This window comes from Leopardus geoffroyi, chromosome B3 (assembly GCF_018350155.1).
Source record: "Leopardus geoffroyi isolate Oge1 chromosome B3, O.geoffroyi_Oge1_pat1.0, whole genome shotgun sequence".
Taxonomy (NCBI): domain Eukaryota; kingdom Metazoa; phylum Chordata; class Mammalia; order Carnivora; family Felidae; genus Leopardus; species Leopardus geoffroyi.
Window position 1 is genome coordinate 125620517 of NC_059337.1, and position 13739 is coordinate 125634255.

Genomic DNA, 13739 nt, shown 5'->3' on the forward strand with positions numbered 1-13739 from the left:
GGTAGATGGTTTCTGTTCTCAGAATTAATTCTATCCTCTCTTTCCCAAGATCTGTCTCACACTCAACATCCTTAGTGAAATACCAAACCTAGTGTTTTGTTGTTGTTATTGTTGTTGTTTTTCAATTTGTGTGAACATTGCATCACCTCCAACCTCAAGTCTCTGATGTCTGTTCTAGCTTTCAGTCCATTCGGGAGAATAACATAGTAAAACTATTGTTCACAGGGCCTTCACTGTGTGCTCGGCTACATGTCCAACCCCTCACAGACATTATTTAATTTTCACAAGAGTCTTCTTAAAAATGTGCTATTATTATCCCTATTTTATAGATGAGGAAACTATGGCTCAAAGAGGTCAAGACACTTGTCCAAGGTCATGTAGCCAGAAAGAAGAGGCAGAGTCAACAGTTGATCTGAGTTCCACCTGAGTACTCAGCAATAAGAAGGAGCAAAGCACTGACATATGCTGTGATGTGTATGAACCTCACAGACACCAAGCTAAGTGAAAGAAGCCAGATGCAGAAGACTACATATGTATAATTTCATTTATATGAAACATCCAGATAGGGCAAATTTAGAGGTAGAAAGCAGATCAGTGGTTCCTAGCCATGGAGGACGGGGTGGGAATTAACTACAAATGGGCATGCAATCACTTTTGTCCTTGACAGAAATTGACAGAAGTATTCTAAAACTGGGGTGTAATGGTGGCTGCACAATTGTATAAATTTGCTACAAATTACCTAACTGTATACCTGCAATATGTGAATTTTACGAAAATTCTTCCTCCGTAAAACTGTTAAGAAAAAGTCCAGGCCAGATGCTAGGTTGTGACTCTCTACCAGTGGTTGTTCTAGTTGTTATTTCTAGTTGTTTCTATCAACAAGTGGATGCATGTTCCTTTAGGTGCCTTAGGTGCCATTCCCTAGGGGAAAGGATACAGGTCTTACTGGGTCCTTCTGTCCTCTTCATATAAGCATAGGGAGTGCCTGTAAACTCTTTCAACCAATACACATGTGTTGAATACAGTTAATTTTGCCAATGAGAACCTATTTCTAACAGTCAGGAATTTCACTAATGCTAACTATGCATTTTGATTGGCATGTATATAAACCTTACTATGTGAGTTACAGACATACATGATATCACACCACATGTGCTGAAGTCTTAAATTACTGATATAGAAAAATAAACTCAAGTGAACTGCTGAGACACTACAACCACGACCTCTGAAGTAGCAACTGACAGAAGGGAGCTCTCTGCTCTTATTGCCTTGCTGTCATCCATCATTTAGTCTGTTCCACTTCCCAACCCAAGGCCAGGATATGTGTGCTATTAAGAATAAAGATATCTGTCCTCAATGGCCATTGGAGGGGCTTTTCTTTTCTATTTAAATATAAAAAATTTGGTGGGGGCGGGGGAAGGATATGAGACTGCAATTAAGAGAAAGGTCACCCATAAATTCAGATGGACTGAAGCTAAGCCAATGATGGGGAGGGCTGAATAGTTATTGTGTCCCTGGGAGAAGCCAGGAGGAGCTTGTTGTTGATGGGGCTGATTCCTGGCAGAGACAGTTCCTGGGGCACCACGTAAATGTGTATCCTTCTCATGAACATTTGTTAACTCTGATTTGTATTGCTTTATCTTTGACAAGGACAGAAATGGACGTATTACTGTGAATGTGTTTCTTGTAACTCTTACAGAGAGATTCGGAATACCAGAAGCTTAACTTACATCGATCCTGGTGCCCTAAAAGAGCTCCCCCTCCTGAAGTTCCTGTAAGTATTAACTTCTACCCCATCCTATCCCCACCCTTTTTTTCTAAAGAGAGTTATAATGCTGTTGCCAGCCAGGAGTCTCCCTAGGATGCTGTGGGCCAGAGTCATTTTTGTGGTATATGGCCTGAAACAAATCACATCCTGTGATTTACACCCCAACCTTTCCCATCAGGGAAGGTATCAGGTGAAATGATCCACATTTGAAAAACCTATTTAAAAGTCAGCACATAATTCTGGGACCAAAGACTTAATCCAAGAGACATGAGGAAGAAAATACCCTTAAATGGAGTGTAACAGAACAAAACAAAACAAAACAAAAAACTCTGAGAGGCCATTGGTCAATTTTCTTAGGAAATGGGTACCACAACAATGTTAAAGTGACTGTCACAGAGAAAAGAAAAAGCCACAAAGGGCAAAATCTAATCTCTTGGAGGTTGGGAGGACAAAAATGGAGGAGACAACACTATTGCTTTGCTTTGGTGACACCTTATGAGCTAGATATAACCTATTTGAGAGGAGGGACCACAGCAGTTTTTCTCTCTATTGCATCTTTACTGTCTGGCACAGAGCAGGTGCTCAATAAAAAATGTGTTCAATGGATGTGTATGTGTGGCCTCAGGTTCTCTAGGCACCCTCTGGAAGAACCCTTCCCTTTTTCCCTTCTCTCCTGCTCACATGCATTGTAAAAGATTAGAACACAAAAACATTATGAGGGGAAAAAATTAAAATCAACCTTAATCCGAATACTGAGAAATAATCACAATTAAAATATTAGGTTGTTTCCATCTAGGGCTTTTAAATAAAAGTGTATATTCATATATATTTTATGAATTAGGTCTTTAAAGATGAATTGAAGTCATCCATGAAAAGAAGGGGGAGAGGTAGAAGAAAAATACAGGTAGATGGATTAGCATGATAAAGACACAGAGGTATGGAAACATGTGTCTCATGTGGGACCTAAAAATAGTTCAGTATTGAAGAGGTGGGAGTGGGAGATGCAGAGAGAATAGAGGAGAATAGCGATGGAAAATGTGGCTGGAGGCGTATCTGGGGAGTAATAAAAACTTATGGGACAAGGCAATCACTCCTGTATGGATCTTGAGTTTCAATCAATCAATAATTCTTTGATACGATGATCCCTCAGTATGTGCAGAACTCTGCAGGGAACATATAGGATAATAAAACATTGTCCTTAAGCTTCAAGAAGCTTACAATCTAGTTGGGAATGTATTGTTCCCAACATATGCCAGTTCCCATAAATGGAATCAAAAAATTCCTCTCCTACTGGAAAATAATGGTAGGTGATAAATGAGAGGTACAACATTATTTGGGGTCCAGAAAATTTGAGGGCACGTCAAAAAGGAGATGGACTTGTTTGGGGTTTTGAAGAAACGAGAGATCCTGGTTCCTAATCTGGCATTTCCAGCCCCAATACGTGGTCTTCCCTTAACTCCAGAGCCTTCTTCCCTCCACACTCTTCCACATGAACCTCTATTGCAATTGACTAGCCTGTTTGTTGTTTGTTTACTGCTCTTCACATGTTCTATATGGAATCTGAACTCTCTCCTTTGCTATCTGGAATATCCCATTTGCTCTTTCTGAGACCTCGGCCTCCTGTTTTCTTTTCAAATCTTATGCCTTCCCCTCTAAAAGGAGTCAGGTCAGGGGCACCTGGGTGGCTCAGTAGGTTGAGCATCCAACTTGATTACACCTCAGGTCATGATCTCATGATCATGAGATCGAGCCCCACATCAGGCTCTGCACTGAGCGTGGAGTCTGCTTGGGATTCTCTCTCCTCCTCTCTCTCTCTGCCCCTCCCTTACTTGCTCATGACTACACATGCCCTCTCTTCCTGTCTCTGTTTCTCTGTCTCTCTAAATAAATAAATAAACAAACAAAACAGAAAATAAAATAAAATAAAATAAAATAAAATAAAATAAAAGGAGTCAGGTCAGACTTTGCCTAAGAAGGTATATCAATGGAATAAGAGTTTTTTCTCTGCTGGAAGACTTCCTTTAAAACTTTCGTGGTAGTTACCTAAGTCTCACCCCATGCCATGCCACACTTGTCAAAAAAAATCTATTTCCACTACCTACATTGTAGTAGCTGCAACAAATATTAAATTAACCAAATCTGAGAGGCATCAGGAACCTGAGAGTTGCTGTATTAGTACTGTTTTATGTACATCTTTTAATCTTGACAGTTTTCCCTGATGACACAAACTTTGGAGAGTGAAGACATTATCATTGATTGATCGTATTCCTTGTCTAGACATATTTTCTAAATAGTACTGCTGCCATGCTATTCCCAGGTGACTTTCATGGAAAAATCATTCTTGGCAAAATAATGAACACAATATAATGTGGAGTTCTAAAGAGGAAGCCTGGCTTGGAGCTGGGTATTATATTGTCTTTCTACCCCATCCTCCCCCTATTCCACTGCCCTTCCCATAATATCCTCCAATTAAAACAGGGAAATATCACACACACACACACACACACACACACACACAGAAACCTGAATTCCTATTTCTAGGAATCCTACTTGGATTCCTTGGAAAGAATCCTCATATTCCTCTAAACAGAAGAAAATGTATTAACCCTAGTGGACCGAATTAGATTCTTGTACCTTGAGGGAACAACATCCCATTCAAGGTTTAGGACTTGCCTACAGTCACTCAGGTATTGAAAGAAAGAGTTAGGATTTGATTCTAGTCTGACTTCAGAACCCATGCTATTACACTATTCTGCTTCCTATGTGTTGGTTTTCTTACCTTATTCCTGTTCTTTTCTTCTCTTTCATGCGCTTTAGTGGCATTTTCAACACTGGACTTGGAGTATTCCCTGACCTGACCAAAGTTTATTCTACTGATGTATTCTTTATACTGTAAGTATGCACACATGCAATATTTGGCAGTATTTTGTCACTGACAAGAAGTAGGATGCAGTCATAAGGGTTGGTTAAAACCAAGTGAAGCAATTGTCTCAAGGGGAAGAGAGATCAGCTGTTACAAACGCACTGGTGGGTGAAGCAAGGCAGGGACTGAGAAATGATCATTGGGTTTAGTAATATGGCACTTTGGTGACTCTGACAAGAGCAGTTCCACAGAAGCTCCAGGATGAAGTCTGGTTGGAGTTGGCTCAAGAAAGAGTCAGAAGGAAACAAAAAAAAGAAAGAAAAAGAGTCAGAAGGGAAGAGTTAGAGACAGTGGCCATCAACTCTTTTGAGAAGTTTTACTCTTAAAAAAGAGCGGTAGTTAGAGGATATTGGGTCAGGAGAAAAGGCTTCTTTTTGTTGTTGTTTGATGGGACAAATTATGGCATGCGTGTTTGCTGATGCAATTATTGAATGGAAGGGAAATTTGATGATAACGATGATACTTTATTTTCCACATAGTTTTTAATAGCTTTTCAAACACTTTCCCAGGCATTATGTTTACTTCTCTCAACCACCTTATAAGGTATAAATGGAAGTTATAATTTTTTCCATTCTACAAATGAAGAAACTGAGGAATTGAAAATCTAAGTGATTTTGTCTGAGAAGAGTCCCAAGGAGTAGTAACTAGGGGTGTTAAAACTGCTTCCTGTGATTTCTGATTGGTGGCCATGTGCCCTTTTCCAAAACCTGTGACACAGTCAAGTGTCTTACCTACTTGTATAGAAGTAAAAGGACTTATGCAGTTACAGGTTGAGTCTGCGCTACAGGAAAATGTGGAATGATAAGATCTGAACTCTCAGGATTTTGCTAGAAAAAAATGACCACACTCCTTTGCTGCAGAAGAGCTCAGTTCAAAATGTAGGCAGTCTTCTTGCAACTAGACTGGCACACAAATGTTCTCCGGAAGCATCTGTTGGCAGTGTTTTGCAAGTAGAGGACACTCTGTAATATTCATGAAAATAAATTCATTGATTTCCTTCTACCAACCCTTCTTATAGGTTCCATACACTTAGAAAACTCTAGTTACTCTGGACAAAGTATTGGTCGCAGATTTACAAGAATACTCTAGATCCACCTGTTCCCCTTGCAAATGAGGATTAAGTCGGGGACCTCAGCCCACACTCAAAGTGCACTTGCTTCCTGCACGTTTGGGGCTGTGACTGCGTGTCCACCAGGGACAGCTCTCACCACCTCACTGGACCTCTAGCCACTAGCAGCTAAGAAATGTCAATGAAACTTAAAAAGAAACAAGATTAAACTAAATTGTGTCAGGTTATTTATTTGAGAGCATAGGTAGAGCAAGAGCCCAGCTCCAGAAGGAAAGCATTTTTTTTTTACCAAGTGTTTTTTCCCCCTCTTTTGCAGTGAAATTACAGACAACCCTTACATGACGTCCATCCCTGCGAATGCTTTTCAGGGACTGTGCAATGAGACCTTGACACTGTGAGTATTGCCAGTTCTACTTCTACCAAAATGCAATTTTTATTTGGACCACTGTCGTATTTTCATAGCCCATCCAAGAAGTATACTATAGGATGTGCTGTATCATCTACTAAAGTAGTTAATTAAGAGGATTGCCTTATGGTATGGTATGGTACTCAGTAGACGACAAAGTGGTTTAGGTAACAAGACAAGTATTCTCCTCTACAAATGGTCAGCATGATTTATCTATAGAAGACCATTTAGGTTTTATAAACCACATGGCCTTTGTGGCAACTGAAAAAGGTAGCCATACACAATACATAAACTAGTGAGTCTGTCTGTTCCAATAAAATTTTATTTACAAAAACAAGTACTGGACCAGATTTGACCTGCGTACCTTATAATATAACTGTATTCTAGTATCCATATTGTGTAGAGGAAGAACCTGGGCTTAGAGCAAATTGAACTCTTCCAAGGTCACTGAGTTCGAAAATGATGCCACTAAGGGCTTCTCATGCTCTCTGTACTCACATTCAACTTGGTCATCACAACTATTATGAAACTCCTATAAAGCCATATTGAATAGAAAACAGTATTGTTCTATATCATTACTTTTCCAGAGTTTGAATGGGTTCTGCTCTTTAGATAAAGGAGAAGTTTATTAGAGAAATTTATAAAATGTTCTAATAAGTCTAATAGAAGTATAAAAGTTAATTCTCCAAACTGGTAGGAAATTCCCCTCTTTCATGAAATTAGCCACAAAATAAAATTGAGATTGTCCAAAGGATCCCTTGTCTCTAGCTTCAATACCACTGTCCAAGCTCAGGCCTGGTGGTGTTTTTGCCTGGATTGTCACCCAGCTCCCTTTCTCTGGTCACACTACAGTCCAGTATATATTTATCATATATAAATTTGTTTGAATTATTCCCCAGCACAATTGATCCAAGCCTCCCCTGCCATTCTTGTAAGGGGCTGCTTCCAAGCCATTCTAAGTCTATCAATCTAGGCCCTCTGAAGCTACCTCAACCTCCGGGACTCTATCCACAGTGGAACACTTCAGTTCATCCTTCTCGAAACAAGGAGAGAGCTCTCTTGAAAAGAGACTCGTTCTTGGCCACCATTTCATCTGACAACACAGCAAAGACCTGGTGTCTTAGCCTGCTCAGTCCCAAACCCCAAGACCATTTGTCTCCTCTGTAAAGGTTTCCATTGTACCACTTACCACTCATTGTATGTAAACTACTTTCTCAATTTCTTTACAGAAGATTACCTTCAGCTTTTGGCATTTTTTTTCCTAAGGACCTCATATCCCAAGCAGCCCTCTCAAGTAAAAGCTGCTGGTTGTCCCACTGAGCACAGGCCCCAGTAGGTGTTTAACAAACATCCAAATAAGGGAATCTCATGCTTCCTGCAATCTAGTGGTGGGGATGGCATGAGTTGCCCACTATCTTTTCAGATGATTATTTTTACATTCCTGAAAAAGAATGTTCTTGCTTCTTTGAAGCTCATGCTCAAAAAAGTATGAAAGGGTATGAGTCCAACAGCAGAATTTATATGCATATTCCTGTTAGGATAGAGTTTGAGTTTGCAATCCTTTTTTTTTTTTTCCTTTTTCACTATTTTTTCATCCTTCACTTTTTTCCCTTTTTAAGGCCTGTTTGTCCAGTAAGAGTTTTATTTAATCTCTGAAATGTAATTCCAACAAAGAATATTTTCATTGTCTAGGAATCTCAGTAAAGTTTGGGAGAACAGAAATCTCAAACTCACGATTCTCACATATAATATAAAAGAACTCTAGTTCAGAAAAAATTATCAGAGCTTTCTTCAGCCTCTGTGCCTAGCACCTCTGTGCATTGCAATCCTCACCCAGGACACATTAGTAGCTGGAATTAAACTCATTGTATGATTATTTAAAACTAATCAAAAATAAAAACAAAGATTAGTCTCAGTTCTCCACAACTACATAGGATAAATGCCAGTTTTCAGGGTATCCCTTTTAACACGGTCATGTCCTAAGTGTCTCTCACCAATAAACATATAGCTATTTGATCCTCCCAGCAACGTTTTGGTTAGGTATTAATATCATATTTCTTACAGATAAGAAAGCTGAGGACAATAGAGGTTGAGAAATTCTCAGGATCACATATGATGAAGTGACAGAGCCAGATAAAATTCCAAGTGAAGAGTCTCTTGCATGCTTCATAGCATGTCACCAGAGTTAACAGGTGGTGGGCACAAAGGTTTTCAGAATTCCCCTACAACTGTCACTAGTTGTACTTGACTGTGGTCATGGCTGCCTTCTCTTTCTGGATGCCAATAGCCCCCATGCATCCCCCTGGAGACCAGAGATCCCATGGCTAGGGCTCCTTTTCCTTTGGGTACTTAGGAAGAATCACTTCCTGAGGACAGAAATCCTGACTCCCAGCAGCTCCGCCTCAATGTGGCTTTGGCAAGTCACCCCCACCTCTCAGTAACTTGAGTAGTACATAGAGGAGATGACACTTCAGTCCAGTCCCAGGGATCACTGCACAAAGTAGCTAGTCACAGAAACATAGCAACCACTTAAAACATCAAAATTTCCACAAAAGAGAATGCTCTACCTGTTTTCTTAGATTTGTCTTTGAAGTTCGATTTGATTCAGCCCGCAACCATTAAGCATTTAATCTATGATAAGCCCTGAGGACAAAAATGTGGATAAAACACAAATGTGAAGTGGCATTTTAAATAGGAAAATATAAAGCTTATGCATTCAGATGAATAGTATCTTTTAAAATTGACCTCTTAAGAAACTGAAGTTATCCCTCCATTACTGACATTGAATTAACTGTTACCTGAAACTCTTCTTTTTTGAGTATAGGTAAAACATTTAAAAATCAATCTTTTTTTTCCCCTCCCCCATGGTTGATGGGGGGTGGGTGATGGGCGTTGAGGAGGGCACCTGTTGGGATGAGCACTGGGTGTTGTATGGAAGCCAATTTGACAATAAATTTCATATTTAAAAAAATAAAAAATAATAAAAATGAAAAAAATAAAAAAATAAACAAAATAAATCCTTAATCGTGGCAAATCTTTGCTCTTCCAACTAAATGCACTTCTGAGAAACAGTTTGAAGTTACTGGGAGCTGTGTGGAAAATGGGGATTCACCCTGGGAGATATTACTCTATGTTCCAAGCAAGACATACTGTAAAGTTTTCTTGTGGGACCTGAGAACCTTCATGTACATTTCTGATACCACAGAACTGAAGCCCAACCCTCACCTCTTATGGGTCACTGATTTCTCCTCTCTCTGTTGATTGTAGGAAACTATACAACAATGGCTTTACTTCAATCCAAGGACATGCTTTCAATGGCACAAAGCTGGATGCTGTGTAAGTCAAGGGTAATCATGGAAACCACTGTTTTCCTTCAATTCCCACACCCATTCAATGGGGGATCATCCCATGGGTCACAATTCTGTTAGAGATAGGTTCTACCAGAGCATGCCTCAAACCCAGAGTTAGCATGACCAAAACATGGAGATGATGTTAAATAGCTTAGCAAGAGGCAGCTTTAGTATATACTTACAATGACTCCAATTCTAAATCCCGAAGTTTTATCCTTGATAAAATGGAGAACCATGGTCTCATCTTCAGTTTCCTTGAGAGCTTGTTTGGAGGTTCTAGCAGGATTGTGCAGCTACTTGTAAACCCTTGACTGAAGAACAGTGCTTCTCTACAGGGGCAGGTTGTCCTCTTCGACCAAGTGCACAGCTTCAGGAGGGACGCACATGGAGTGGTGAGAGAGGAGGGGGCACACCTGCCTAGCCAGCCAGATCAATGGACTCAACCCTGGTGATCAATGGGGTGACAGATGTCACAGCCAGATCGCCCTCACATCTCAGTTTTCTTGTAGGGGTGTGTGTGTGTGTGTGTGTGTGTGTGTGTGTGTGTAAACTATATGTACATGAAGTAAAAGGTGTCTTTAATTGAGTCCAAAGCTGTTCAGAAAGTAAGGTTTATCTTTTTTGTGTTTTCTAGCACTTTTCCAAAAGGTTTAGTTTATATTTGATTCACTCAAAAGTAGCTGAAAAGACATATCCAACTTTTGCCTGCCCCCAAAATAAATAATGCCTAGAACAGGATGTTGACCAAAAGATAGCCATCGAACTGGGGTTCTGTCTTTGTTGTACTTTTCTGTCAGATCTTTAGGGCCCCCAGTATTGACACCAGGATATATGTTGTATCTAAGAGCTTGTGGACTGGCTCAGCCCTATTAATTTGTGTTTTAACCTAATATCTAATAAATGATAAAATAGCTTTAGTAGAGTCTCCTTCCCACGGTGTCGTGGACGAATTAATTTGTAGGGCCTTCCTACTACCAAACCACTAGATCATACATTTAAAAAGATTATATTTTATGTCATAGCTCCAAGAGAGGGAAAAGAAACCAGGAGCTGAAGGCAAAGTGGTGGGTGCTTACAGAAGGTAGACATTCCTAGGGATGGCTGCCAACATCAGTGGTGCCAAGATACTAGGCTTTAGTGCAGTGAGAAGGCAGGGTAGTGAGGTAAATCAGAGACTTCTAGATTAAGCCAGAGAACCTGGACCAGAGCTGGAGTGGTACCACCCTAGGAGTACCTTCTGATTCCAGCAGAAATAAATGCAAACCTCGACAGAAGGAAAAAACCAGTGCAGGCCCCCTAGATTTTTTAAAGATCAAGATCAATCAGATATGTATGAGCTCACAGTCAAAAATCACATATAGGAGGGAGCGCCTGCGTGGCTCAGTCAAACATTTGACTCTTGAGATCAGCTCGCATCATGATCTCATGGTTGTGAGATCAAGCCCTGTGCAGGGCTCTGTGTGGAAAGCGTGGAGCCTGCTTGGGATTCTCCCTCCGTCTCTCTCTCTCTCTCTCTCTCTCTCTCTCTCTCTCTGCCTTTCCCCTGCTTTCACGACTCTCTCTCTCTCAAAAAATAAATAAATAAACATTTTTTTTTAAATCACACATAGAAGAAAGAAACCCCCCCCATGGTAAGAGTCAGCTGGAACAACAAACAACAGATTTTTGTTTGTTTAATAACATATCGCTGAGTATTTTTTCAACAATTATATTTTCTTCAATTCTAGAACTTCTATCTACTTTTTTAAAAAATTTGCCTGCTTATTTAAAAAATTTTTTTAATGTTTATTTATTTTTGAGAGAGGAGAGAGAGACACAGTGTGAGAGGGGGAGGGTCAGAGAGAGAGAGGGAGACACAGAATCTGAAGCAGGCTCCAGGCTTTGAGCTGTCAGCACAGAGCCCAACATGGGACTTGAAGTCACGGACCGTGAGATCATGACCTGAGCTGAAGACAGACGACCAACTGACTGAGTCACCCAGGTGCCCCTGCCTGCTCATTTTTGACAGTCTTACTGCTTACTCATTTTTGTGATTCCATCTTTTTTTCCCTTTAAACATTTCATATGTAGTTATTTTATATTCAGGGAGTGATTGTCGCAAAACCTGAAGGCCTATGGTTCTAGATCTGTTCTTATACAGTGCTTCTCAAACTTTACTGAACATGTAAACCATCTGGGGGATCTTGTTAAAATGCAGAATCTGATTAAGTAGATCTGGGGTGGCCCCAGGACTCTGCATGTCTAACAAGCTCCCAGGTCATGATGCTGCTGCTGATGCGTGGACCGCACTCAAGCAGGGGAAGGTGGATGACCTACAGAATCATGTGCAGGGGCCCTGGATGCAAACAAGCAAATAACACACATGCAGATTAAGTGGTCTTGTTCTGACTTAGGAGTTAGGTGGTTAATTCTGGTAGGACTCCATCTTTAAAGAATAAATTCTTATAGGTTTTGAAGTCATTAAACCCCAGCATGGCCTTATGAGTTCCATTTGAAGTGGGGGTTCACTCTTTGCCAGGCTTTTGGTTTTCTCATGATCTTTATCAGATAGAGATTAGAGGGGCACCTGGGTGGCTCATTTGGTTAAGCGTCAGACTCTTGATTTCAGCTAAGGTCATGATTTCACAGTTCACGAGATCAAGCCCCACGTTGGGCCCTGTACTGACAGTGTGGAGCCTGCTTGGGATTCTCTCTCTCTCCCTCTCTCTCTCTTCCCACCCCCCCCACTTGTGCCCTCTCTCTCTCTCTCTCTCTCTTTCTCTCTGTCTCTGTTGCAAATAAATAAACTTAAAAAATAGAGATTAGAGCACTTTTCTCTAAACTGTCTCATTAAGGTTTTAGTCATTTTTAAAAATACACAAATATAAAAAAAAAAAATAAATAAATAAATAAATAAATAAATAAAAATAAAAATACACAAATATAAAAGAAGACTGAAAAGACTCAACAGAGTAACATGAAAACTTATACATCAATTTTATTTACAGTATTGGAAAGACCCTACTTCTGTCTTAACTTTACCATACAAATCTTACATAATCCTTCATTTATTTTTCAACGTATTTATTAACACCTACAATGAGCCAGGTACTGTGCTATTCACAGATGATACAAAGATGGAGAAGACAAATGTGCTCCCTGCCTACACTGAGCATGCGTTCTTAGTGGCGTCAACTTGAGGGCAGCAATACTAAGGGTCAAAGTACAGTAGGGAGAAATGAGCCATATCTAAAATATCCATTTCAGATTGAAAATAACTAAACACTGGGGTGCCCAGGTGGCTCAGTCAGTTAAGCGTCCAACGTCAGCTCAGGTCATGATCTCTTTGTGAATTTGAGCCCCACATCGAGCTCACTGCTGTCAGCACAGACCCTGATTTGGATCCTCTGTCCCCTTTCCTCTCTGCCCCTCCCTCCCTCCCTCTCTCTCTCAAAAATAAACATTAAAAAAAAAAAGAAAATAACTCAACACTAAATATTCAATAACATTGGCCTCTTTACTTGGAGGTATAAGCATGATTTTCCCTAGATTTATCAAGTTTTTTTTTAATTATTAGCATTCAACTTCAATATTATGTGAATCTAAGCAAATATTTTCCTCCTTGATTCAACTATTCCTAGAAAGCTGTGGCCTTAAGGGAAATAATTTTCCCAATTCAAATTTTCTGTGAATAAAGCAGAGAATTGGGACTTCTTAAAATAATTAAGACAGTTTGAGATGCCTAGGGTATAAAGATATCAGAAGACTGTCACACCCATGCTAGACAGCAGGTGCATTAAGGTGTTAGCATTAAGGCAACAGAGAGCCACATTAGTAAGGGCAGGGGTGGGGACAGTGAAGAAACGTTCAACCAGGGAGACCAAAGGTGGTCGTAAGGCTCCTGAATTCAGTGTGTCTGGCTGGCTCTTTTCTGAACCAAACCCACTTTTTCAGAATGCTAGATGAGATTTAAAAAAACCCAGAACCCAACCTCAGGTATAGAGTCATTTGTTTGTGAAAATTTTATTTGTCACAAGCAAAAGATTTTAAAGGCCATGATTAGGAGCTGTGCTTTAAATTATCTGTTCCTTTATCCTGCTATATGTAGTCATTGACAGGTATCACTCTCCATCACTCCCATTTTTTTAAAAAAATTTTTTCGTGTTTATTTATATCTAAGAGAGAGACAGAGACAGAGCACAAGCAGGTGAGGGGCAGAGAGAGAGGGAGACACAGAATCCAAA

At 40.0% G+C, this 13739-nt stretch overlaps 1 protein-coding gene across 6 annotated transcripts in view; it reads left to right on the top strand.

The window, feature by feature from the left end:
* Positions 1–13739, top strand: part of TSHR (thyroid stimulating hormone receptor) — a 160582-nt gene that overhangs the window by 112571 nt on the left and 34272 nt on the right. For all 6 annotated transcript variants that reach the window (XM_045451759.1, XM_045451761.1, XM_045451763.1 and 3 more), the window contains 4 exons: positions 1700–1774; positions 4586–4660; positions 6077–6154; positions 9434–9502. In XM_045451759.1, the coding sequence (XP_045307715.1) occupies positions 1700–1774; positions 4586–4660; positions 6077–6154; positions 9434–9502 (297 nt within the window). The remainder of the gene's footprint in view (positions 1–1699; positions 1775–4585; positions 4661–6076; positions 6155–9433; positions 9503–13739) is intronic.